Genomic DNA, 26176 nt, shown 5'->3' with positions numbered 1-26176 from the left:
TGCGGGCCTCCGGGGCAACAGCGGGCCGAAGAGGAGAGAAGAGGCGAGGCGGGGCGGGGGGCGAAGGGGACAAGATCCGGGCAGGAGGGCAGCGGGCAGCCGGGAGAGAGAGTCCCGCGCACGCACAAGATGCTGTCGTGGCGGCTGCAGACGGGGTCCGAGAAGGCCGAGCTGCAGGAGCTCAACGCCCGGCTCTATGACTACGTGAGCCGGGTGCGGGAGCTGGAGCGCGAGAACCAGCTGCTGGAGGCGCAGCTGCGCGGCCGGCGCGGCGAGGAGCGTCTGTGGGCCGAGGGCCAGGCGCGCTTCGCCGAGGAGGCGCGCGGCCTGCGAGCGCAGCTGGACGCGCTGAGCTGGGAGACGGCGCTGGCCGAGGGCGAGCGAGACGCGCTGCGGCGGGAGCTGCGGGAGCTGCAGCGGCTGGGCGCGGAGGAGCGCGCCGCCCGCGGCCGCCTGGACGCCGAGCTGCACGCGCAGCACCACGAGCTGCAGGAGGCGCTCGGTGCGCAAGCCGCCCTCGAGGCGTTGCTGGGCCAGCTTCAGGCGGAGCGCCGCGACCTGGAGGCCGTCCACCAACGCGACGTGCGGGAGCTGCGCGAGCGCGCCGCCTCCCTGACCATGCACTACCGAGCCCGCGCCGTCGGCCCCGCCGCGCCCCAGCTGCGCCTGCGGGAGGTGCACGACAGCTACGCGCTGCTGGTAGCCGAGTCGTGGCAGGAGACGGTGCAGCTGTATGAGGACGAGGTGCGCGAGCTGGAGGAGGCGCTGCGGCGAGGCCAGGAGAGCCGGCGAGAAGCGGAGGAGGAGGTGCGGTTGTGCGCGCAAGAGGCCGAAGCGCTACAGCGCCAGGCGCTGGAGCTGGCGCAGCTGCGTGCGCGGCTGGAGGACGAGCTGCGGCGGATGCACGAGGAGTACGATCTGCAAGCCGACGAGCGGCAGGTCCGTGTCCCCAAGCGTCGCCCCCACCTCCACCCCCGCCCAGCACCCTGCCTTCGGTGGGTGTGGGGAAGTGCCAAGGTTCTTGGGATCTGCTGTAAATTCACCCGGGGTGTGGCGTCGAGGATGCACAAAGCTCTCCCAGAAAAACCTAGAAACCTGGGCTGAGAGCCGCTTAGTTGTGTGATGGGACCACAGGATCCTGGCATTTCTCCAGCCAAGGGAGGGCATGATCCACTGTTCCCTTTCAGCTCTCGGGACAGACAGGTCCTAATGGATAGCCCAGTGCCTGCCACCTGGTTAGGTTAACTTTAGATCTTGACGTGAGGGAACACATCCTGACAAGCCATCCTGTTAGCCCAGGCTCTTCTTTCAGGTTCGCGTGCTTCTGTAGACAGACCCAAAAGTCGACCAACAAACCTGTCTGACTTCCAGAAGAGATAGCGCATTTCCACTCGGTTAAATCTGGAAATCTCAGGTCCACACGCATAGGGCGCCCGATCTGAAGCTAGTTTCCAATTTGGGCTTTATTTTGACAGAATGTTTTCCCAGCTGGAGGCAGCCCGTCATGGCTGCATGGGCTCCCCTCTTCCCTGAGCCCAGGGAAACCAACCATAACGCAGAAAAGAATCAGAGCTATTTTGCACACAGAACGAGCTGACGTCAGATCTCTGGGTAGTGTAAAAGTGAGGGAGAGCAGGTCCCCGTGGCAGGATGTTATTACAAGCACGGACTGATACAAACAGTTCCTATTTCAGAGACGCAACCTCCTCGTCGCTGACACCTGCGCCCACCACCCAGTCCAGTGCTCGTGTTCTACCCCTGCCCCGCCCAGCCTCAGCCAGAACTGAAAACAGTCCCCAGTCACACCATCAGGAGTTCTCAGAGTGACAATTTGAAACAACACAGGCACAGTGTCAGAAAGATTTTAAGACAACAGTTTGCAGCTGTGAGCCGAAGCGTCATGATAGAGTATTTGTGTGCAATGTTTGAAGAGAGGTGAAGGGGTGAGGGCCTGGGTGAGGGGTGATCAGTGATATGACAGGTGGCCACACATAATCACCAAGGCCGTGCTGATGGTCTCTGAGTCCTCAGCACTGTGCTAATATTTCAGTATTCACAGAGCTGTAGACCAGGTGAGAAACCGTAGAGGGATGATGGTTGAGGGGGTTCTGGGGTGCTGTCTGCAGTCTTTTATTGTCTTAATCTCTTAGCTTACTTGGCGTGTTTCAGACCTCGAAGCTCTGAATTTGATGTTCATTTTGGCAGTAAAATCCTTATCCCTCTGATGTAGTTTTCAGTGGAACCCCAACTTTGGGGCAGCTCAGAGCAGAGGCACCCTGACTGGAGGATAAGGTCAGGACTTGGGAGTGGAGTTCGAACTACTGGCCTGCCCGTCCTCAGTACAAAGGGCCGGACCACTCACGCTCGGAAGGGGCTCAGTGGAGGTTGCATCTGACTGGGTAGGGCCGTGACCCGATTCCCATCCAGTGGCACTCTGCCTTGTTGGAATGTGCTTCTTTCGCCTAAAAGTAGAGAGCAAGGGCAGGGTTCATAAGGATGTGGATTATTTTCAGGTCCGATTCGCGGGGATTTTGTTCTATTGGATGCTCCTCGACCTTGTCTGTAGTGTGGATCTTTAGCTTAAAACCATCAATTTTTAAACTGCATCCTGAAAGGTTCAACACCAATCCTAAAAGTGCTCAGAACTATATTGGGTAAGGCTTGATGGTCTAACCCTAAGCATCTTTTTTTCCAGAGATATCAGGGAGACAGAAAGTACCCTTAAGCCTAGTGTGATTTCCCATAATCAGCATTTGTTACTCACAGACTTTACCCAGCACTGTCTGTGTGCCAGCTGTCACTGACACAGGTACCCAGCCCTTCATGTGCTCAGTAGCCCAGTTTTATATACAGTGATCACCTCGTCTGAAAGCGCTAGACCAGGGTCCCTCCTTGTTCCAGTGCTCCAGCCACTGATCCCTGGGCCCATTTCCTCTCTTCTGTCTGCTCTGTCCAAGAGAAGCTTTTAACTAGTCCTCTTCTACTCCCAGACAATGACAATTGCTTCTCCTAACCACCAGCCTAGAGCTTCCTCCTTATCTTAAGAGTCTGTGATGCCTTTACCCCTTTGCAGCTGGCCACCATCAGCACAGTTCTAAATGAAGTCTTTCCCATTTACTTTTATCCTACATGGTTTAATGGGGACCCCTCCCCCACTCCGCCAACCTGGAGACGGGAGCAGCCACTATAGGCAGAGGAGAGAGATGGCGTCTCACAGTGCCCGGTGCCTCCCTGGCCTCTTTTGCAGCCCGAGGCTCCTGAAACAAGTGGTCCTTCCCACATGGCTGTGCACCTCCTCTCCTGCCCCGTGCTGCAAGTTTGCCAGAGATGTTCGCTGCATGAACATTAAAGTCCTACATTTAATATGTGATTTAGGTCCCTTAAGTCCGAAAAGCACACCCAGTCTGCAGGAAAGGACAGTAGAAAAAAAAAAGAAACCTAAAGACATTTGTACCAGTGTTTCCTAAAAACATTGAAACTTTCCTTTCTCTCTTCCGTCCCTCTCTTTTGAGGCAGGGTCATTCTAAATTAAACTTGCAATCCTCCTGCCTCAGCCTCGCGGAGTGCTGGCATTACAGAGGGTACACTACATGCCCAGGAACATGAGGTTTTTCTTGTGAAAGTGAGCTCTTAACCATGAGCCGTGTGTGAACAGCTTCCCAGCCCTGAAAACGTGATCAAAAGAACAGTGATCGGCAGGGAAACGGCTAAGGTTCGGCCCTCTAACAGCCACCCAACCTGGGCCAGGACTGGGACTCTGCTGCTTATAATGGGCAGGTCAAGTTCCTTAACTCGCCTATGACTCAGTCTCCCCATTGTGAAGCAGGGATGGTGGAAGTGGCTCCCAGCCCATGTCTGTTCAGTTCATTCACCCAGCTAACATTGTAGAGCACTTAGTGTGCAAGCTTGGCTTAGGGAAAAGCACAAACTGCAACATAGAAGTCCCTTGGTGTCAGAGGTCTTCAGGTGGCAACAGTGCCTGGTGTTGGGGGACAGCCTGGAAGTCAGGATGAGGGAGAGGAAGCGGGGTGAGAACGCCTGCCGTAGGACTTGGGCTTTGGCTCTGAGTGCCACACGAAGCCTTGGGAGAGTCTTGAGCAGAGGGGAGCATCTTAATGGAATCTGTCACTGCAGTGGACTGTGGACTGTTGGACAAGCATGGGGGCAGGAGGCCTGGGGAGGAAACTCCTGGAATAATCAAGGCGAGAGGCACTGGAGGCCTGGGCCAAGGGTAGAAGTGAGGGACTGAAAAGGGACCTGCTTAATTGGTGAAGCCAAAAGAGTTTGCTGATGGATTCATTGGAGACGAGGCCTGGGGGCTCCGAGGTGATGCTTTGTGCTAAAGGCAGTGGTGCAGAAGAGCAGGTTTGGATCAGAGTCCTGAGTTCAACCGTCCAAAACGTCACGTGATCACCCGAATTGGCTGTGTTTTCTGTGGAGCCTGGCAGGAACCAATGGGTTTTATGTTCCTGCGTTCACGCTTCCCAGAGTCAACGGATTTTTCCTTTGACAGTTGAGGAAGAGCTGAGTCACATGGAAATGTGTTTGAAACTTTCCTTCTTCACTATCAGGAAAGTTTTGGTTTCCTCTTGATATTCTGTGGCACACAGAGCTGTTCTGTGTCCTTGGTGGGGGCAGAGGACCTCCATGCCTAACCTTGGGCTCGGCTGAGAAATCTGTACCTGTGGGTGGATAACAAGTTCATGCAATATTTTTACTAAGTGGTTTAGCAGCACTTGAACTTATTTGTGAAGAATGAATTACAGATTTTTCAAGTTTTAAAGCTTAGACTGAATTTTCTATATTCTAAATTATATTTACATATATAAAAGTTATGTAATATAAGCTATATATAATTAGGTATATTTACATATATATTTCTAACCTTTTATTGAATTTAAAAGAAGAGAACATGGGATTTTAACACCAAGACTTAATTATAGAATGTGTCAGTGCTGTAACCGAGTCTCTGTCACTTAAATCCACGCTTGCAGGTGCTCTGCTTTGGGGAACTATTTTACCTGCTATTCATGCCTGCTTTGGGGGCAGTCAGTGGTTCCTAAACTTACTTCTTTGCTTTAAAATAGGCTTTTATGTCTTTAGCACCCTTTATGTACAAAGAGGCCCTAACACAATCACTGGCTCAGAATGGAGCTGTTATAAAAAGCAGAACAGTTTGCGTAATGATTATGCATTTAAAGTAATAAATCCCAGGCGAGGTCTCCATTAAGGTCATTTCTTCTACAGACATGACAGAACCCTCAGGTTCTTGTGAGGTGCTTCTGCTGGCCAGATTCCAGCACCAAGAAAACATATTTCCCTTCTCAGTAATCTGACAATGTTTAAATTCTCCAATGATATGTGTTTGTAAGTGTGGCCTAATGTAGTTCATAGTGGTCAAAGATACTGATACTTCCCTGTTACTCACCGGAAGTACAAGGATTAGGACTTATTTCAGGGTTTAAATATTTGCATGGTTAACTGTTTCCCAGAGTGACTAGTTAACAAGTAGAAAGAAAACACAAACTGTAAAATGTACAAATAAAGCCTTCGTGTGTGTAAATTAAAAAGTATTGTCAGCTTAAAATAGTACACAAGCATGACCACTTCATTTTAAATTCAGTTTTCCAGGGACGTGCTGCGTGGCTGGTACCTGGGGCTGCTGTCTGGAAGCTGGATGCAGGGGGCAGCGGTGTCCTCCAGCCAGGGGAAGCTGGGAAGGCAGAGGAAATTAATTGGTGTGAGAGCTGGGAAGGGGTAGACGGGATGTTTGTTAACTGTGTTATGCAATGTGAAAAGCTTTCTGTCCAAGTTTGAATTTTTTCATTTGTACCCAGCATGTATTTCTCCCGAGATGATTTTAAAGTAGCTTTTCTGCGTACCCATTTACTTTGCTTATTACCGGGGAACTCAGGACTTTGGGAGCAGTTTTAGTTCAATTCTCAGTGAGTTTTGTCTTCAGTATTGTAAAACACCCTGAATTTGTGGTCATGGTTTATTTTCTTTCTTTCTTTTTGTCTTTTTCATTTTTATTGGTACCAGGGATCGAACTCACGACTGCCTGCTTGCAAGGCAGGCGCTTATGCCGCTGAGCTAAATCCCCAGCCCCTATGGTTTATTTTCCATAGCATCTCGTCGACCAGTTGAATACACTGAATTTCCTTGTGTGGACCAAGGTCCAAACTGTAGAGCTGATTTGAACAAACTCCTTAAATTTGTTATTACTACAAAGTCCAGAGAAGCAAGAGTCCTGTCCAAATCCTTCATGTACAGTAAAAATATCTCCCATGAGGAGGAGATACAATCTTTCAAGCCATCCTTGCAAATCACTGCGTGTTTAATAACAAACCTGGAAGGTTTTCACGCCTTTTTAGGTCCTGCAGTATTGATACCTTCCTCTGGACCCCCGCAATGCTCCAGTTCTTGGATCTCAAAGTGCTTCTGTTCTCTCTAGAGGCTGATCAGCTGCCTGGAGGATGAGAAGGAGGCCCTCACCTTGGCCATGGCTGAGCGGCTGCGGGATTATCAGGAGCTTGTGCAGGTGAAGACGGGCCTCAGTCTGGAGGTGGCGACCTATAGGTAAGGACCCTGTGCCCTGTCCACCTTGAGGACACTATAGCCTTTGAGGCATCCTTGTGGCTTTGCAACAAGCAGAGTGGCCCTTGGCATGGCATGGCCAGGTGAGGAGTCCAGGGCCCTCACTGGGGGAAAAAAGATCAAGGATTCACTCGGATCACCGTGCAGGTGACAGCTGAGCCTCGCACTCTTGTTCAGTGTTGCTGTGTCGTGGTCACCATTTAAGAGCTTTGCCCATGTCTGTGTGATGGATTAGATACACCGTTTACAGAGGAACAAACTTAGAGAAGTTACAGAGCTAGAGAGCAAAGACCCAGGAGGCCCGAGTTCATCTGCCTGTGGTGTTGTTGCTTCAAATCTCAGGACACTGAAGCCCCATTCCTCCCTCTCCACGTGTGCTTGACCTTGAAACAGTGCATCTGTGCCATGAGCTCAGCATAGAACTCTTGGACACCTGGATTTGTTTATCAAAATGTTGACTTGAATTCAACCTATGCAGCCCAGATAGAAACCTCACAGAGCACCCAGAGCAGTGCCTGCTGAGGAGGCAGAGGATGTGGGGACCCCAAGCAGAACTACTCTCTACATTGATGTGGTCCCTCCTTGCCCCCCGTTGGCCATCGGTCTTCGATTGAGGGGATGCCTCTTATTCCCAGCAGCTTTCATTCTCAGCAATGCTGCTACCACCAAAGGCCCAGGTGTCTTCTTGCAAGCATGATGACAAAACTCAACATTATGGAGCTCATGCTGCCTGCTAAGCCTGGAGCTAAGTACTTAGCAGCTGGGCTCTGCTCTGGGTCATTCTAAAGTGACCTTGTACAAGTGAGAGAAAGGCCTGTCTTGCAGGCTACAGGCTGGTGAGGGGCAGAGCCAGCCAGACCTAACCCAGACCTGTAGCAAACCACATAAAGCGGGCACGCTCTCAGGATGGTGATAAGCACAAACTGATTGCAGATGTAAATGAGCTTTAGCAACTGTCCTGGCAGAACAGTAGAAGGCCTAGCTGTTAATGCCATGTTTCAGTGGCATCATCCTCAACAGATGACAGAGTTAAGCCTGAGAGGATCAGAAGGGGACTCAGGTTGGAGGCAGAACAAGTGTAGGGTCCAGGCCTAGTTCATCACACCTTGCAGTCTGCCTTTGCAGGCTTTGGTCTTCTTTGCTCTCAAAGTATCAAAGTGGCCCAGGTTGTTCTGATGTCCATTAAAAGGCGGGGTATCTGGAGGTGAACACATATAGTCCACACTGCAGCCTTCGGCCTGCCTCAGTGTTTTCAGGAAGACTTGGGTCAGCTTAGCCTTCACCCCAGCCTATGTTTCCATCTGTTTAAGAGGGACCTTAAGCTATCAGGCAGCCCCCAGCCTGTGCCCAAGGAGGCTGCTAGGGCCGAGGTCTTCCCATAGGCACCACAGCCTTTGGAAGGTCTCAGCTGAACTCAGGGGTGGTCCTCGAGCTACGCCTGGATTCCTCCCACTGAGAGCCATACCGTGGCTGAGTTCTGCATCAGGGACCCAGGCTCAGAGTGAAGAGAGGGGGCACTGGCCTGCTGTCCTTCCCTGGGGTCCTTCTCAGGGACAATTGCCAGACTGTTTGGTCCATATTCATATACATACTATGTAAGATGATGCAAACTTTGCTGATGAGGAATGAATCAAAACAGGTATTATAAAGGGGAAAGAAAACATACATCACAGTCTTTTTCAGTATGTGACAGAAAGCTTTCCCAGATGGGCTCAAGTTCAAAATGAAATTCATGACTCCATAACCAGAAAAGCCCTGAGTTTCAAGCACAGTGGGTCTAGTGCTGGATGACGTGAACGGTGATCTGCCCCTGCCTCCCCTAGGCTCGTTCTTTTGGACTTTTCTTGCTCATAAAAGTTGGGCCCCCCGTTGCTATAGGTTTAAGATCACTCAACCTGGGGCCTGCAGTTCCAACACGGCCCCTGGGCCAGGCTCTCTGGCTCTGTGCCCCGCTTGGACAGAGGGGCACAATGCCCCTGAGTTGGTACAGTCAGCCTCTCTGAGTCACGCAGGCTGGGATGGGTGTGGCAGGGGGCCACAGCAGGCACTGTGCTAGGACAGATGCCAGGCAGGCCCGGGAACTGCCTTCTGGGCACCTGTTAGGTCAAGGGAATCTTTTTCCTGCAGAGGTGGTTAGATTTCCCTGTTGCCTTTTTTAAATAGTTCTCGGGTTGCAATCAAGAGACTTTCATCTAGTGCTTTGTCTCCCTGGAATTTCAAGCCTCTTCCCTGCCTTGTCCTGCCTGCAGTTCAGGGTCCTAGAGAGACAAAGAGTCCACAGGTGGGCCACCTGTCTGAGAGTGCAGGCCTGGCTTTCTGGCAGGGTATTTGCAGCCCTCCCCACTTAGCTTTTTCAAGGATTTCGACTGTGAGCAGTTCTTTCTCCCTGTCAGCAGCCTTCCTGGCAGCAGAACAGAGTTTATTGCTTGTCTTTTGCTGGCATTTCTCTGTCCCACTTACGGACTGGCGTGGACACCTCCCAGGGGGCTAGAGCCATCGGTGCTGTTCGGGGGTGAGCGATGGATTTCACAGCACCTGTTTCTGCTGTCCGAGTTTGTGTGGGGAAAACGTTGAGCCCTGGCGGAGTCTAGGATGCGGCTGGGCCCCCAGCTGCAGAGGACCTTGCCTCCGTGTTAGAACTGCTGCTGACCCGCCTGCTTCCAGCTCTCTGCTTTAGTCCGGGAGATGCCCATGGACATCAAAGGCATAGGGCAGCTGAGCAGAATCATCTCTTGGTATCAGCCAAAGCCTTGAGTATTTAATTTTATCACTGTGGAGAGGCTGGAGGTAAGCCCTTATCAGCCTCAACGCGATTCCTTCCTCGAGTCTGTGCCTTTGCTCAGAATTCAGTGGCCTCGATGGTACTAATGCGATTTTGACCTAAAGCTGCCTGCCTCCCACCCCTGCATCACTGGAGGCAGCGGGAGGGCCACAGCCCCCTGGGGCAGAGGGCCTAGCAGCCGCGGAAGCTGAGGCTAGATTGCTCACACTTCTGACTTTACATTGATTTTCCCCAGGTTTTCACTCAGGTCACCGAAGCCCTCCTCCCAAAACAGCTCTGACTGGTTACCATCCTGTGCTCCATCTGATCACACAGCTCACGTGAAAGGGGCGAGACCAGGGCTCCTAAAAGCCCCCAGGACTTTGGCTGCAGTTTATCTGCTGAGCAAGGCCAGCTCTCAAGGGCTCTGTGTCCTTCCCAGCCTGAGTATCTGCCTCTTCCTGAAGCATCATAGTGAAAGAGAAACAAAAAAAATCATAAAATAACAGATTGGGTATTTATGATTTCCAAATATAAATGAATATTTATAAATGAATATATTTATAATAATTTATAAATTTATAAATGAATATATCATTTAATAAAGTAATCATAAAATAATAGAATAGAAGACAAACAAACTTCAGAGTTCAGAACTGGAGGTTTTTGTCCAGCTTTGTCAGCCCTTTTGTGGTGGGGGAAGATATAGGTACCCTGCCTGGCAAGTGACTGTGACAGTGAGACCTTCTGGTGCCAGGACACAGGCAGCTTGGTTTCCGCCTCTGCCTTGCACCCTTCAGCTGGTGATGGTGATTAGCAGTAGCCTTGGTGCTGGGCACGGGCAGTGGCTTCTCCCCAGGGAAGAGGAGGCCTGGTGTGCCTGCAGGCTGGTGGGGCTGTGCATGTTGCCACCTGCGTGTCACCAGTGGTCCTGGTACACAGTCCTGAGGCTTTTCCTGGAGTGTGAGTGTTGATGGTGCTGTCAGCTCAGAGGAGAGATGCTGGATACAAGATGGGGTGTGGTTCTCAGCCGGGGCTGTTTCTGGAGACCCTAAAAAGCCACTGATCCCTGGGTCCAGCTTTAGAGATTCTGATTAGATTTGGGGGCACGGGGAGGCATGATGGTTTTAAATTCCTCTTAGGTGGTTTTCAGGGGCCACCAGCACAGAGAACCTCTGACCCTGGCCTCACTACACCCAGGGTAATCTGTGCCCAGCAGCAAAGGCAGAATGAAATTTCGTTAGAACTGCAAACTCCCTGAACAGACTGCCCCAGAGGGAGCCTTGTGTGCACACTGCTACTTGCAAAGCAGCCCAGTGACAGGGTAAACACTACGCCAGACCACAGCAGCCAGGAGTAGGAGGCCAAGAGTGGACAGGTGTAGGAGAGGAGAAAGGTGTGGATACCATACAGACTCACACCAGGACCTGTGGCTCAGTCTTATCTGTCCACAGCACATGTGGCCATCCTTCCAGGACAACAGTGGGCCTGCCTGGGGCCACAGAATCCTGTGGGGCCATCTGGATGGACCTTGAACCTCCAGAAACCCTAATGAGCAGCACAGCTCATTCCATGTTTCCTTAATTTGCAGAGTCATGTCAGCATGAGTAGTCTAGCTCTCCCCAACATTTTGTAGTGAAAAAATTTAAACATAAGAAGAGCTGACGGAGTCATGAGTACTCCCGTGCCTGCTCTGTGATTCCTCCAGTGAACATATTGTTAAATTTGCTTTGTCTCTTGACCATCTGCCCGTCCATCCTTGCTAGCATTCTAGGGTAACCTGTCTGTACCTCTAACCATGCATGGAGGATAAGTGATAACAGCTGTCCTTCGCTTAGTACCTATCATAGCCTAAGGGCTTAGGCATGAAGACCAGGTCCCAGGAAGCTGTTACCTAAAGGATCACACAGCTAGTAAAAAGACAGCCTGAGATTTGAACTTCAGGCCTTAAGCTGTGCTGCTTGTACTCAAGCACTGTGTGCAAAATATAGTGAAGAGACTCCAGCACGTCTCAGTTCTAGGAAGAGGGCGCACTAAGTACAGTGGAAGCCTACAAAACATGCTGGGAAGCCTTCCTGGAAGAGGCAGTGCCAGGTTCTAGTGGGAGGAGAAGCCAGAAAACAACCCTATGATAAGGATTTTCCTGGCAGAGAGCAGCCTGGGTGTGAGGACTGAGTCAGCATGGCATTTGTAGCAATTTGAGGCCCGTGGGTGTCCCTGAGCAGCTGGGTTTTGCAGGAAGACTGCAGGTCGTGGATGGACAAGACCCATACTCGTGAAGCCTCCGGTGTCTCCTGAGGTGGGGTGTGTGCGTGCTGCAGAGACATTTCATGGGTCAGATGCCATGCTGGGCTCAGGGGACCTCAAAGGGGCAGTACGGCCTTGGCCCTGCTTAGGGACATAAGCAGTAGGTGAGGTGGCGTGAACCTGAGTGGGAGAAGACAGGAGGGCCTAAGAGACGCACAAGGTTTCTGGAGATCACAGGGTTTTTGAGAATCCAGGAAGTTTTCAAGAGGGCGATGAGGTTGGTCAGCGTCTCGAAGGGTGCTGTGTGTGTTTTGGGGAGGGAGATTCAGCGGACGTAGAGGAGAGGGGGAAGGGAAGGGGGAGGTAGAGGAGGGGAGAAGAGGGGTTCCCTGTGTTTGGATAAAAGGTCAGACAGGCCAGGCGCCACGGCACACACCTGTGATCCCATCTTTCTGGGATGGTACAGGCAGGAGGGTTGGAAGTCAGCCCAGTCTGGGAAACTTTGCAAGACCCTGCCTCGAAATAAAAAATAAAAAGAACTGGGGATGTAGCGCATGCAAAGGTCCTAGGTTCAATTCCTAGTACCAAAAAGTGGGGGGCCTGAGATGTTAAAGTGACAAATGTGCCTTACAAGGATATATGAAGACTGTTCACTGCCAACATTCGGGGTCTGATAAAGATGTTGTGAGAGGGTGGAGATATCTTCAAAGAGTGAGATTTGAGCTGGGCCTTGAAGGTGGCTGGGGAGCTGAGGAGGAGGAACTGGACTGGCGGAGAGGGGTATGAGGAGCTCCTGGTGGGCACGTGGGCTAAGGAAATAAACACAGGCAGGACTCGGCAGAAGTCTAGGGGAGAGGCCCATCACAGGGGTCTCCAGTGGGAGGCAACACCACAGAGGGGAGGCAGCTGCAGGCAGGTGGGTGCAGGTGGCCAGGGGTGAAGGTGAGGGGTCTCTGTGTCTATGAATGGGGCCTGGCTCTGCCCAGCACGGCCACTTCATCAGGTCCGCATCCCTGGAGCTCCTGCGGCTGGAGCAGAGCTGGCTGGCCAGGGAGTCAGCGGGGAGCCTGGGGGACCAGGCAGTTCTGGGAGCAGGACTTTGTGAGAAGCACACAGCTCACAACTCGCTGCTGCAGCCAGGACCACCCCGAACAGACAAGAACCAGGCAAGGATGTGAGGATGGCAGAGACGGGAGCGAGAGCAGAGCCCATGGAGTCCGGGGCCTTCTTCCCGCTGCCAAGAGGCTCTGGGTGAGCCCTGTAGACCAGACCTGCTGCAAGCACAGTTACCAAATAGACAGCTTCCCCCTCAGAACAGCGGAGCGCAAAGCTATGATCAGCAATAAGCCCTTAGAAAACACAGTGGGTTTAAAAAGCATTCAGGTTTAAAAGCCAATGTGATGGTGAGCTCAGGAATAAACTAAGTGTGAAACCTGCAAAACTGAAAGATATGAAAACTGTACGGATGAAGAGAGGTGCAGCCCAGAGTTCTGGTCAGGGTGAGAGATAACGCAACCTTAGACAGAATTTTTTAAAAATGAGGCTTTGCATTTTATGTGTCAGGAGGTGAAGGATGTAATGATTATTCTAAATTTCAGCTAAGAAAAAAACAACAAAGGAAAGCCTAGTTTCCTAAAAGAAAAACCCTGAAAGAATTCAACTGTGGAAATGTAATGCATGTACTGCTGGAGGTCTTCCATGCAAAAGTCCTTTTAAAAGGTGGAATTAGACACACAGGTGTCAAAAAAGTATCCTCCATGTGTCGTGAGGTCGCATGAAGCTTCCTCTTCCCAGATCCCCCTGGGCAGAGATGGCATTTTTCAAACTGACCTGTCATTTGTTCTCTAGCCTGCTTGGGCTGCAAACCAAGCAACAGATAACTCCTAATGACTCTGACTGCCGAGTTTTAATATTCCTTCATTATTTTTAATGATACCTCTCCATGATTTTTTAGACTGTGTGTACCTGTTCACGTGTCAGGAAGGAAGGAAAACATTTAGAGGTTTCTTGTGCCCCGGGGAAGTATGTTTCTTTCTTTTTTTTTTTTCCAAGTTAAATCTTGCTTTTTTTTTTTTTAAGTCTTAATAACAGTGCGGTCACCCTGAGACTTGCTTGGTTACCAGGTGAAATATTTAGAAAGAATAAAACTTGGAGTTTTAAGAATATATAATTGAGAAGATCAGCCAGTATATGTGGTTGCTAGCAGATAAATGAATTAATACTCCATTATCTATCGGTGTAAAAGATCCTGAGCCCCTCCCCCTTTGCCTCTGTTTAACTGACAGGGTTTTCCTTTGAAGCTGGAGGGCGCCATGATAATAGCAGCCTTTATGGAAGTACTGACTCGGCAGTAGCTATTATTCTGAGAATGTCCACTTACTTTCCTTGATTACTACCACAAACCTGCGTGTCCTCCCTATTTCACAAATGGGGAAACTGAGTCATGGTGGGTATGAGCAGCCTGCCCAGGCCTACAGAACTAAAAAGTTGTAGGCCCAGGATTCGATTCTGGGTGAGCTGCTTCCAGAGTCATCTCTGGGCTTCTGCTCCCCGTTTTATGGGTAACTTTCACCTCCGTTTATCTTCCAGCTTGTTGGTTTTTTCCCCCCAGTGTCTAGTAGTGACTGGAGAGTGCTTTCAGGATGAGGTTTAATAGCAGCCACAGGGGGATCAAGAGGAAATGGCCAGGCTGGCGGCTCCTTATTTTCCCTCAGGTAAAGCCAGTGGCCCTTCCTGATCTTGGACAGAGACCTGGTCTCTCCCCTCGGTGCCACTGTCTTCCCAGTCACTGAGCAGCAGTGGCCCACGTCTGGGGTGACCAAGTCAGCCCCTATGCATAGATGGAACTCTCCTTTCTCTGGGACCCTGAGGGAGCACTGAGGGGGCTGCTTCTCCCGCCTCTGAGGGTCACCAGCCTCCTTCCTGTCCTCCCCACCCCCGGCACCCCAGAGGCCCTGAGCCCTCAGCAGCTCCACACAGCTGGCTCTTGCCTCTGCCTGACCCCACCTCCCCACTCCTGTCCTCAGTTATGGGGCTGCCCTGAGTGGTGCCCTGGGTGCCTGCCATGCTGAACAACAGCAGATGTGCCCTGAAATTCCGTTAGGATAGTTAGGATCCACTGTGTCAGCCAGCCAGCCTGCCACAGGGCCAGTTAGGACGTGGGTGACCCATTAGGGCCTGGAGCCCGGCCAGAGGCCACATTACAGCTTGCTTCGCTTTATGGATTTGTGTCAGGATCCTTAATGAGGCCAGGGGCTGGAGTTTTCCTGTTTGCTTATTTTCCTGCTGGAGGGGCTGCCAACCTGTGGAGCTGTGTGAAATGCTCACTAATAGCCCGTGATTCAGGGTTTGGCCTTTCTCAGCTCTCCAGGGCCTGGAGGCAATGTTTGCCTCCACTGCTCTCAAAATAGCCAGGTTTGACAGCAGCCTCTGAGAGCTCTGCTCTGTGCCTCTCTTAAAGTTGTAGGTCTGTTCCTGAGACTGCTCCAGGAAGAGCATTAGTGGAAAACTCAGCATTTTGTGTTACTTTTGCTGCTCAGTCCTAGAGGCCCCATCAGCAGGGGTGGGATTCCTGCCTGCATCTGAGGTGCACATGTGAACCCTCTGACTGGTGCCCAGCTCCGCCTTCAGGTCCTGTACTATTGCTCAGGGTGGAGAAGGTGACACATGCCCGTCTCCTTGGGCCTGGCCACTGGTCCATGAGGGACTCAGATGAGGGACTGTCCTAGGGGGGACCCCTGATGGGGATGTTCTGAATGAAATCACCAAGAGAGATTTGCTGACTTTGCCTTCGTTAACATGGTCTGGAGGGTCTGCCTACGGGGTTTGTGCTCCCTGACATTCGTGTTCAATGCTACTATCTCTGAGCTCACAGGGAGACCTAGTATAGGGCAGGAGAGGTATTGGGAGCGCAGGCCACCTAGGTTGCTTACTTTTTCCCTGGTGAGCTCTTATCTCTGCACTCCAGCCTCGTCCCCAGGGAAAGGGTGGACAGCCAGGACCACATGAGTGTGTGGACAGAGAAGGTCGAGCTGTACCCAGGTGCAGTGTTGCCAGACCTGAGGGAGAACCTTCCAGGTACAGGAGGTGCTGATGCTACATATTGTCCCCCTTCTTGGCCCAATGTCCGCCCTGTGCACAGCTCCTGTCCTGAGCTCAGTTAAAGCTTGGTGATGCTTTAGATTTCTCCCCTAAAAAGAGAACCACCCCCCACCCCATGAAAGCCAGGAGAAGACATATTTCCAGCAGGGCGGCCTGGCCTGCCTTGCTATCTTTGGCTGACCTGAACTCCACAGCCACTGTTGGTCCTGGCTTGGCTTGAGTCAGAGGCCTGTGGCACCCAGGCAGGATCAGAACCAGAACTTGGCCATCTCCTCGGGGCCCTGCGCTAGCTGCCATAGCTGTGGGACAGGCCCTCTTCTGCTATTGTTATTGGGGGATAGCCCCTCAGAGGCTGGCTTTTACCCTGAATGTTCCTGGGATCATACAGGCCTCGGGGTTTCCTCGGTGATGGAAGCTGTTTGTGTTCCTGAAAACAAAACTGCTTGGTCATGAGGGTGTGGCGGGTATCCTGTTCCCTGGCCTCCCTCCTGAGGGGCGGGGCTGGGCCCAGCCCCTGCTGTCTGCACATGCGAGCAGTTCAGCCACTGCTTTCTTGGCACAGATACCCATGTGCCTCCCGAGGGATCCCTGCAGCCTCCTTTGCTCTCCCAGCTCTCCAAGGGGGGTTCTTGTGTTTGTGGGCAGCACCACAGTTAACCCATTAGAAGTAAAAGTCTTGATGCAGTTTGCATGAGCTAAGTCCCTGCCGGGATCTGGGCTTCCCGTTCTGTTCCCTGTCCAGGTGCCGTATGGTCACAGCATTTCCAAGGGGCTGTGGTTCTGCTTAGCCTTGGCGGTGTTCAGTGTATTTCTGGAAACTGGGGTCAGTGACTTCACAGTGTTGCTCTAGCAACCAAACAACTGTTGTGCTCAAAGCTGCCGGCAGCCCAAGGGGTACCTGGAGTGACCAGCCGAGGAGGCCATGGCCCAGTCCGTGCTCAATGCCAAGGCCTGAGCAGTGGGTATACACAGTGACGTAAGACTAATCCAGAGTTTAAAAGCCACCGGGTTGGGTACTTTTCACCATCTTTCAGAAAGAGCCAACAAGGTAGTGCTCTGGCTGGACTGAGGCTCTTGGTGAGACTGGTGAGCTGAGGGGTCTGAGGTTCCACCTTCGCCCTCTCTGATCTTCTCTTACTCATCTCCAAGATGTCCCCCTGGAGCCCAGCTTGAGATGCACAGATGCAGCCCATCCGCCTCCCTTGCTCCCCTCCCAGCTGCTGTGCAGGCTGCCTCAGACCTGGGACTCCAGGGGCAGCAGTGGGGCCTGCAGGTGTCAGGGCCTGGAGCCCAGTGTGAAGTGTGGCCCGGATCCCTGCCTGCCACCCAGAGGTGCTGGCCCTGGTGTCCCCCCCTCTGGCGCCCATCTCACCAGCACTGCCTGGTACATGTCCCCTTTGTCCTGGGTGGGGAAGGCTTTCCAGAGGCCTTGACCCCCGCTCCCCCTCCTCCACCCCCGTGCTTCCAAAACCCTGGCCACTCTCATCTCTTCATTCTGCTGGAGCTGGCTGAGCAGTTCAGGTGGCCGCAGGTGCTGTGCTGGGTGCCAGGGACGGCAGTGAGCAGAGTGGCACAGTCCTGCCTGGGTCCGTGGAGGCTGCCGGGTGGGCCCCTCATCCCTTGGTAGGCACAAGTCCTGAAGCATCCAACAAGTGCTACCCCTCCCTTTCTGTGAGAGGCTCTGTTCTCCCTTCCCTTTCTTTTATTTTTTAAAATTGTTGGTATACTTTCGTGATGCATCATAGTTACATTCATCTTGGGATGAATATATATATGATTCTTTTTATATACCACCCCCCTGCTGTTTCATTGCCTAATGAATTACTCTTTAAAAATTTATTTTACAGGGCCTTACTGGAAGGAGAAAGTAATCCAGAGATATTAATCTGGACTGAGGAGATTGAAAACAGGCCACAAGGTAAATGTAAGAAAAGCTCATTGTTTAACTAAAACGCTGCCCATCTGACCCGGTCATTCCACGGGGACAGAAAGCATTGCTTATGCAGAAGGGCAGAGCTTAGCTATGGGTTTTCAGGTGACAGTGGCTCATCTGTCTTTTAAGTATCAGAAAGATTTTATTTAGTGGGAAGTAGCTTAAATGGTCAGGCACATGAGAATAAGTGGGCAAAGTCCTTAATACATTTGTTTGCTCACCTGACCTGTATTGTGGGACTCTTCCCAGCTAACGGGGACGCTGATGGAGTGAAAGTTGAGGATGTGGACTTGTTTGTCACACCTGTGGAAGGGACATACTTTTCCTTTCCAAAGCAGACAGCTTTGGTTGTGACTCACAGGGGAGGTACCCATGGGCAGCAGGAAGTCAGCACCCTGGAGCTGCTACCCTGTGGGACAGAGGTGGGGAACTACAGTTTCAACCAGTTGGTTTTGTTTTGTCTTGTCTTGAGACAGGGTCATGCTATGTAGTGCTGACCTCACATTGATCCTCTTGCCTCAGCCTCCCAAGTGCTAGGATTATAGGCATGCATCAGTCCTGGCATAAGCTTTCAACTAGTTCTGTGCCCTTCACAGAACAATTTGTTAAGTAAGCCCACAGATAAGTTCCTAGATAGTACTAATAGTTCCTTGATAAATACTTATCAGTGCACTCAATATCTCTTTTGTAAAATTGCCTAAAATAATATTGGCCTCTTGACAATGGGATGATAGACCTATAGCCAGTCTGTGATTTCCATGTTTATTGTTGAACCTTAATTTAAAACCTGTTTCCTGGGAGTTCAACTTCTGGGAGCTCTCAGTTTAAGACCAGTATGAGTTAAAAAGCAGAATCTTTGTGGAAAATGTCTTGGCCTGGTATTTCTTCCTGTACCATAGGACCTGAAGGAGGCTCCTGGTGTGGGGTGTCATGAGGGAGACCAAGGAGAGCAGTGGAGTCTGGGTGAACAGTAGGGGGCGCTCTCAGGGAAGAGGGTGCTTCCAGCTGGGTTCTAACTCCTGGTGCCATTCCCATGAGCACCCTGAGTTTGGGCACTTTCTGTAGCCAGACCCCTGGAGGATATTTCCCAGTTCCAGGATTACGGGATTAGAACGGATGGCAGTGTTGATGACCTGTCAACCTTCTGCTCCAGCACCTTTCCACATGACAGAGTTATCAAACATAAAAGTAGAAGAGAACAAGCCTTAAAAAGTTAAATTCTTCAATACCTGCTAGCCTAACATAGAAACCAATGAAAAACAAAAGCATGTTCAACAGAGGAGAGGTATGCTATTTGGTGTTCCATAATTATATGCTTTGTAATTATACAGCTCTTCTCTGCTGAAATAAGTAAAATAAACTTATTTCAACAAAGTAGAAATTAATGATTCTGAAATATCATAATATTGTGAAATTTCAGCCCCAGACACCAGCACCTCTGACTTTTCTGGCACATACGCTACTCTTTAACATCAGACCTCTGACATTTCTGTGAAAATGGGTGACTATTTTAAAATCAGTAAGTGGAGAAAAGTACTAGGCAGAAATATTTGAGGCGCTATATATGTTATTGTGACAAGATTTCTAAAGCTATCGTAAAGCTAATTTGAGGGCTGCAAATATTTTATTTATGAGGCCCTTCCTGTGGTAATAGAGTTTATTTTGAAGCCATGGGATTTGACTTAAAATGGTGCTTTTATGATGTAAAAAAGAAAGAATGATGCCTGTCATTTTAACCATTTGTTCAATTTCTACAGATTTTAGAACCACATCCTATCAATATACTGACTCGATATTACAGAGGAAAAATGAAAAGAATCTGTTTCCAAAGCAGAAAGCACCTTGGCTGGGCTTCAGGCACAGCTCCACCGTGTATTCTAATGGGCCCGTTGGAGCTCAGACAGGCACATCTGTGGGGAGTCCGGCCCGAAGAGGGTTCCTGTCTGTGGGATGTTCCACCTCAGCCACTACCCGGCATGAAGCCATCCATGAGAAAACTGTCAACAGTCACACCGATTTCCGAACTTTCTCTCCAGCCCGAGGTCTTGTAAGAAATACCGACGCTCAAGCCAAAACATTCCCCGATAGACCAAAAATAGAAGGTACGAGGGATGCCCCCACGCCCTTACCCAAAGGTTCCACTGTCACCCAAGAGTCCTACCGAGACCGCTGGGATAATGTGAGGGCAGGCGCTTCAGAGAGCACTCAGTCCACGGAGGGGACTGTCACTTGGGGGAAGAAGAGAGAAGCACAGGCCACAGAGGAGCAAGAGAGAGACAGATTGAGAACCATCAAGATGAAGCCTGAAGAAAAAATGTTTGATTCAAAGGAGAAAGCCTCCGAGGAGAGAAACTTAAGGTGGGAAGAACTGACAAAGTTGGACAAAGAAACCAGAAAGCGAGAAAGCCAGAAACTGAGGGAGCGGGACAAAGGGCAGGAGCCACTGCAGGAGAAGAGTGTGAAGGAAAGGGCGGTGCCCATTGATGTGGAGGCGCCCCAGAGCAACAGATCGGAGAGGTTCCCCAGAGACATACAGATGACTGGGAAGAAGGACTCTGGGGTCAGTACGGGTAGCAAAGCAGTGACAAAAGAGACCAGGTTCCGGCTGGACACCACTGACACCGCTGGGGTCCTGCAGGGTGACTCCACGACGGAAACCATCGCGGAAAACATCGTCACCAGTATCCTGCAGCACTTTACCCAGTCTCCCGAGGGGGGCACGTCTGCCAGCTCTTTCCCGGACACCAAGGTCACTTACATGGACAGGAAAGAGCTTCCGGGGGAAAGCACAACAAAGACAGAGATAATCGTGGAGTCTAAACTGACGGAAGATATCGATGTTTCTGACGAAGCCAGGCTGGACTACCTCTTAAGCAAGGAGGTCAAGGAAGTGGACCTGAAGGGGAAATCAGCAGAAAAGATGATAGGAGACATAATCAATCTTGGCCTGAAAGGCAGGGAAGGGAGGGCAAAGGTCGTCAATGTGGAGATCGTGGAGGAGCCCATGAGCTACGTAGGAGGCAGGAGGATGGAGGAGTTCTCCACCCCCTTCCGGGTGGAGGAGGTGGAGGACGTGTCTCCAGGCTCCAGGGTGCTTGTGGAGGAAGAGGAAGGTGATGGACAAGCCCCTGATGCTAATCGGCATCAAAGGACCAAGCAACCCCAGGAGAACATCACTCGTGTGGAAGAAGTGACAGAGGCAGGTGACTCAGAGGGAGAGCAGAGTTATTTTGTGTCAACCCCAGACGAGTACACGGCAGGGCCTGACAGAGAGGAAGAGGGCTCTGTATACGGGCAGATCCACATTGAGGAGGAGTCCACCATCAGGTACTCCTGGCAAGATGAGATTGTGCAGGGCACTTGGAGAAAGAGAAATAGGGACAGCCAGGCAGGAGAGAAGGACGTGAAGGACGTGGATGTTCCAGCACGTTCCGTGGGGGCCGACGTGGGTTCTGCCCATTGGAAGGAGGAAGCTAGTGGGGAATTTCATGCTGAACCCACAGTCATTGAGAAAGAAATCAAAATACCACACGAATTCCACACCTCCATGAAGGACATCTCCTCTAAGGAGCCCCGAGAGCAGCTGGCAGAGGTCATCGGGAAGCTGGAGGAAACCCTCCCAGAGCGCATGAAGGAGGAGCTGTCCGCCCTGACCAGAGAGGGCCAGGGCGAGCCAGGGGGCGTCTCAGTGGATGTAAAGAAACTCCAGAGTGCTGACAGCAGTTCTGTGACCCTTGTCGCTGAGGTCAACCTCTCCCAAACCGTGGATGCAGACCAGATAGACCTGGAGGAGCTAAGCAGAGACGAAGCTGATGAAATAGAGAGAGCAGTGGAGTCAGTGGTACGAGAGAGCTTGACCAGGAGACATGGCCGAGCGCCTGGGAGTCCGGACAGAGAGGATGGAGTGGAGGTACCTGCTGGTGGCATTCAGTTCAAGCGCTGGGCCACTAGGGAACTGTACAACCCGGCTGGAGAGAGAGATGATGCTGGCCAGGAAGAGCCCACTGTCCAGGGCCCGGTGTCGGCCACAGTGGAGGTCAGCAGTCCACGTGGCTTCATGCAGTCGCATGTGCTGGAGGAGCAGAACCAGTCTGTAAGGCACATTAAATTGGGGCCCACCGAAATCTGGAGGACTGAGCAAGTCTCCTTCGGAGGACCCACGGCTCAGGTAGTGGAGGTAAGTGAGAACCACAGCCAGGCAGCCAGCACGCAAGCAGTCAGCCGGTCTGAGAGGCACTTTACCCTGGGTCCCGATCCAAGTCAAGTGCCCACCGAAGTCATCTTCCAAGGTCCAGTCCCTGTCTGGCAGGAGGCCGGGGGCACAGAAGAGCCCAGCCCGGCAGAGCTGTCCACAGACATGGACAGATCGGGGAGGCACAGCACATTTGATGCCAAGCAGTTTCATGCTGAAAAGGAAATTAGTTTTCAGGGTCAAATTTCTGGGGCAGTGAGGGCCGGTGATCATTTTGCAACTGAAGAGTCAGTGGGTACCCGGATTTCTACAAGGCACCTCCAGTTAAGCCCAAAAGAAGGGTTCAGGGAACAAATTCAGTACATAGTGCCTCTCACAGACGCAGTAGAAGGGACCATCAGAGGGGATTCTGAACACACCCAAGAGCTGCCAGAGCTGGCTGACATCAGGCCTCAGGGGCATCAAGCCACCAAGCAGGTGGTTTCTCAGTCTGTAGTGTTCAGCAACCTAGAAGGCACTACGCACAGTGAGGGCACAGCAGATGTGGCCCAGGCCAGTTATAGTTCAGGTAGAAAAATCCTCCTGACCGAAAAGAGCACATTCCAAAAGGTAGTGTCCGAATCACCTCAAGATCATAATGCAGGGGACGTGTCAGGGGCAGAAATGACCTCAGGTATTAGCAGATCCTTCAGACACATTCAGCTAGGTCGTACAGAGGCGCAAACGTCAGAACACATTGTCATCCATGGACCCATGTCCAAAACATTTGTACTTGCTGGTTCAGAGGACACCCCTGAGCTAGGCCAGCCAGCTGACAGCAGCAGAACCATGCAGCACCTTACCCTGGGGCCCAAAGAAACTTCCTTTACCTTTCAGATGGATGTGAGTAGCAGAAAGGCCACCCCCACCTGGACACAAGAGGCAGGGGCAGAAGCGGAAGCTCACAGCGCCTGGGGAGCCGCTGACAGCAGGAAGGACCTGGCAGCTGGCGTGAGCTCCCAGGCCTCTGCTGTGGATAGGGGGCAGACCCACAGGGAGGAGGGCACAGAGCAAGCTGAGTTTGATAAGACGGTGCAGCTGCAGAGAATGGTAGACCAAAGGTCAGTGGTTTCGGATGAAAAGAAAGTCGCTCTCCTCTATCTAGACAGCGAGGAGGAAGAGAGCGATGGGCATTGGTTTTGATAAGCGGAAACATTTCATCTGAATGACAGCCTGTCTGGTAACAACATACAAAGGCCTTACGTTATGGGGTGGGGGAGCCTCATCTCAAAGCTCCCCTTTTTTAGTTTATTAGAGAACTCCAGGCAGTGTGAATATACCTGACCCTGCAAAGGCTTCAGGTTAATTCATGCCTTTAAAGGCTTGAGAGTTCTGTCTTGGAATTGGGACTTTTACAAAAACACTGTGTATCTTTTTAGCCTTAAAAGGTTCCTTTTCCTGAAGTTTGCTCTCCTTTAGTGGAGGCTATTTCTCCACCAGTTTTGCACCTGGTCACAAACATGGCTTGCACCCGCTTGAAACTATGATTTATTCCCAACCAGAGAGATGCTTAAACATTAATCAGAATAATAAGCTTAAGAATGGATTTTGTGTGCATGTGCTAACGTGGAATAACAAACTAATATTGTAAGAGAAAATTACATTTTTCTCTTTCCAAAGTCTTTTCAAGATTCTCTGTTAAAAAAACAAAACAAAACAAAACCAAAACCTAAATGATTTCATCTTTAGGAAAAAAATTCCTTGTTGGAGAGTGAGATTCTCCTCAGTGCTTGAATGAATTGCTTTCTGTGTGTAGAACTTTAAAACCCAGTGTGTCTTATTTGTGGGAGCATTTCCAAGCAGCATGCTGACTGTGTTTGCAGAGATTTCCCGCACCAGACCCACGGGTGTGGGAAATGAAGATCAGTAGTTGCTCCTGGTGCCCTTTCTTTGGGTGGTACTAGGTCTTACTGCTCAGTCTGAATGTTCTGTTTCGTCATCAGCTAAGCTTGGGATCAGCCAGCTCCTGTCAGATCCCCGATCCTTGAGCCTTCACCCTTAGCAGGATGTTGAGTCTCACAGGTAGGAAGCAGATCCTTCAGGCCACAAAGCATGCGTTGAACTCAGACCCCAGCTGAACTGGCAGGCAAACCAGCAACGTGCAATGGACTGTGCCTCCCAGAGAAGCTGTTCTCCACCCGCCACTTGTGGATCAGAGGTCTTTCTGAGCTCAGAGTAAAGAATAAGCAAGCAACAATCCAACGAGAGCGTTTTCACTTCGAACAGAAACCGTGGCGGGGGATATTTAGTCCAGGGAAGCATACAGTGTGTCACACAGAGTCATTGTGAGGAAGGAGCTGGGTGTTTCTCTTGTGAGGATGGAGGATGACGGGAGCCCCACTCTCACTGGCCACGCAGCTCGGACCTGCAGATGTACACCACTGAATTTTAGGTATTCGGGTGAGCTTGTTTGGATTTGTTTTATTTTCTACACAGCTGTTGTTTTCAAAGTTTCCATCTTAAAGGAGTGGCATCACACAATAGCATCTCTAGCTGCCACCACATTCTTTAGTCACACTAGTGGTTTCCATGTGATGCTGTCTAAACTGCACTTTATAGGACACCATCAGGCTGTAGGGTCCTGAGAAGGATCCAAGGGATGCCACCTTCAGACGGGTTGTGATTGTGGCAGGGAACAGTGTGGGGTGGGGTGTGTGCCAGGGATCCCGCGGCCCCGGAACGGCTACAGCAGATACGTTAGGGAGAATGAATTTTCTTAGTTGATAAATGGAAGAGAAATACAGTACAGCTTTCAAGATGATGTGTTTTTAAAAACACCATGAATCAGGGTGCAGAAGGGAAGTTGATATGAATTTCAGATTTAAACTGTTGCTATCCATCTGCTAGGGGAGCCAGTGATTGTCAGACAGACTGGTGACTGCTTCGCCAATGCTTCCTATTTCTCATAGAGTCAAAGATTTATTTTCATGATGATAGGCAGTGGTGTGTGTCTAAGTGATATATTAGGGTTTGGCCACGGTGACAGCCTCCTTTTGGATGATAAGACCTTGAGTATAAGTGGGCCTAGCTGGTGTCCACAGCCTGGCCCGTGAACTTATAAATGGATACTGATGTGAACAGATGATTACTATCATGACCACGTCCCGTATTTTGGGAAATAAACATCTTTGATCTGAGTTTTTGTCTCTGCACTGGAACACACATCTTCGAGGAGACATTCTGCCTGAAGCATTCCCCACTGAGGATACAAGGTCTCTCAATCACCCAGGAGCAAGGAGTCTTCATCACTGTGGCAGGTCATGCTAGGCGGCTACTGGAGAAAACCAGTTACACCAGAGGCAAGAGGAAGACCAGGGTTGTGGTTGGACAGGGCGGCGACAGTTTTCCTGTTTAGGGTTACTTAAGGAAAACAGTGTTCATTAACTGTCTCAACTTCCCACTGTTTGTTTTGACAAGCTGAAGATGTCTCTAGAATGGAACCATCTCAGAAGCTGATCTTGCTAACCTCCTGTTCCCTCATAGGAGAAATGTCATAGAATGTATAGAAATAAAAATCTGAGGGAAAAAATACCCCACATTGTTCCTGAAGAGAATGAATGTTTCCAGTCAATTTTGGTGTGGTTTCTTTTAAATTCTAATTAAAGCGAATGTGAGTTTTTGTGCAAGTTTTCATGATAGGATAGAACTCCTGGGCAAAATACGTAAGAAAGTTTGTTTCCTTTCTCCACGCTTACATCAGAACTTGAATCAGCGGTAGACAGCTAGAAAGGCTGGCAGACACAGCACAAGACCCACTGGCTTGCAATCAAGTATAGACTGCACAGTTCATGGCAAAAATGTCACCGCAGCCTGAGCCAGACAGATAGGACTGGCCATCCCATTTTACTCAAGATTGGATTCCCCAAAGATAGGATTTTCAGTGCCATCCTGGGAAATGCCAGGACAGTCGGTCACCGAAGTACAAATTGAAGGTTAATCATGGCTACTTCTTAGGAATCTAAAAAAAATTATAGAAGCTTGAAACAAAGGATAACTAGACAGATTTACCTGTTTGTAATCAACAAATAGGTGTTTCCCAACAAAAATTAAAACACACAGAGCTGTATGCCTTCTCTTTTGTGGAAGTTAAATTTAACTAGTGAGAAACATTTGGTGAGACTTTCCTCATTCACTCTTCATGGGCACTATATTTTCAAATGGGTTCAGTTTCTGTGAATCCTAGATAGCCTAACTCCAAGAAATACAGAAAGGAAGAAGTAACAGATGAGGCTAACATTTCTTCAGATGGGCTTCTGTGATGGAGTAGCATACCCTGGGAGAATTAATCACCACAGGTACCCCTTCT

At 50.5% G+C, this 26176-nt stretch overlaps 1 protein-coding gene across 2 annotated transcripts; it reads left to right on the top strand.

The window, feature by feature from the left end:
• On the top strand, window positions 1-25489 carry Synm (synemin). 2 transcript variants are annotated; one of them, XM_003475269.5, is made up of 5 exons: window positions 4-939; window positions 6455-6579; window positions 17554-17624; window positions 19397-21816; window positions 22708-25489. In XM_003475269.5, exons 1-5 carry the CDS (start codon window positions 130-132, stop codon window positions 23011-23013), a joined length of 3732 nt encoding a protein of 1243 aa, XP_003475317.2. In that variant the 5' UTR covers window positions 4-129; the 3' UTR covers window positions 23014-25489. The 2 variants fall into 2 exon arrangements, with proteins under 2 accessions (XP_005006354.2, XP_003475317.2); XM_005006297.4 differs by having other exon boundaries at window positions 1-939; window positions 19397-25489.
• The last annotated feature ends 687 nt before the right edge of the window (window positions 25490-26176 follow it).

Source organism: Cavia porcellus, unplaced genomic scaffold, assembly GCF_034190915.1.
Source record: "Cavia porcellus strain 051 isolate PalLab524CR breed Dunkin Hartley unplaced genomic scaffold, mCavPor4.1 scaffold_6, whole genome shotgun sequence".
NCBI classification, from domain to species: domain Eukaryota; kingdom Metazoa; phylum Chordata; class Mammalia; order Rodentia; family Caviidae; genus Cavia; species Cavia porcellus.
Note: the sequence above shows the minus strand (reverse complement) of the source record. Positions and strands in the feature narration are given on the sequence as shown.

Excerpts from the sequence above, each read along its gene's own strand:
- Synm (XM_005006297.4), top strand. The coding sequence starts at position 130 with ATGCTGTCGTGGCGGCTGCAGACGGGGTCCGAGAAGGCCGAGCTGCAG. Across the intron at positions 6,580-17,553 it reads CTGGAGGTGGCGACCTATAG|GGCCTTACTGGAAGGAGAAA; the intron begins GTAAGGACCCTG and ends TTTATTTTACAG. Across the intron at positions 17,625-19,396 it reads GATTGAAAACAGGCCACAAG|ATTTTAGAACCACATCCTAT; the intron begins GTAAATGTAAGA and ends CAATTTCTACAG.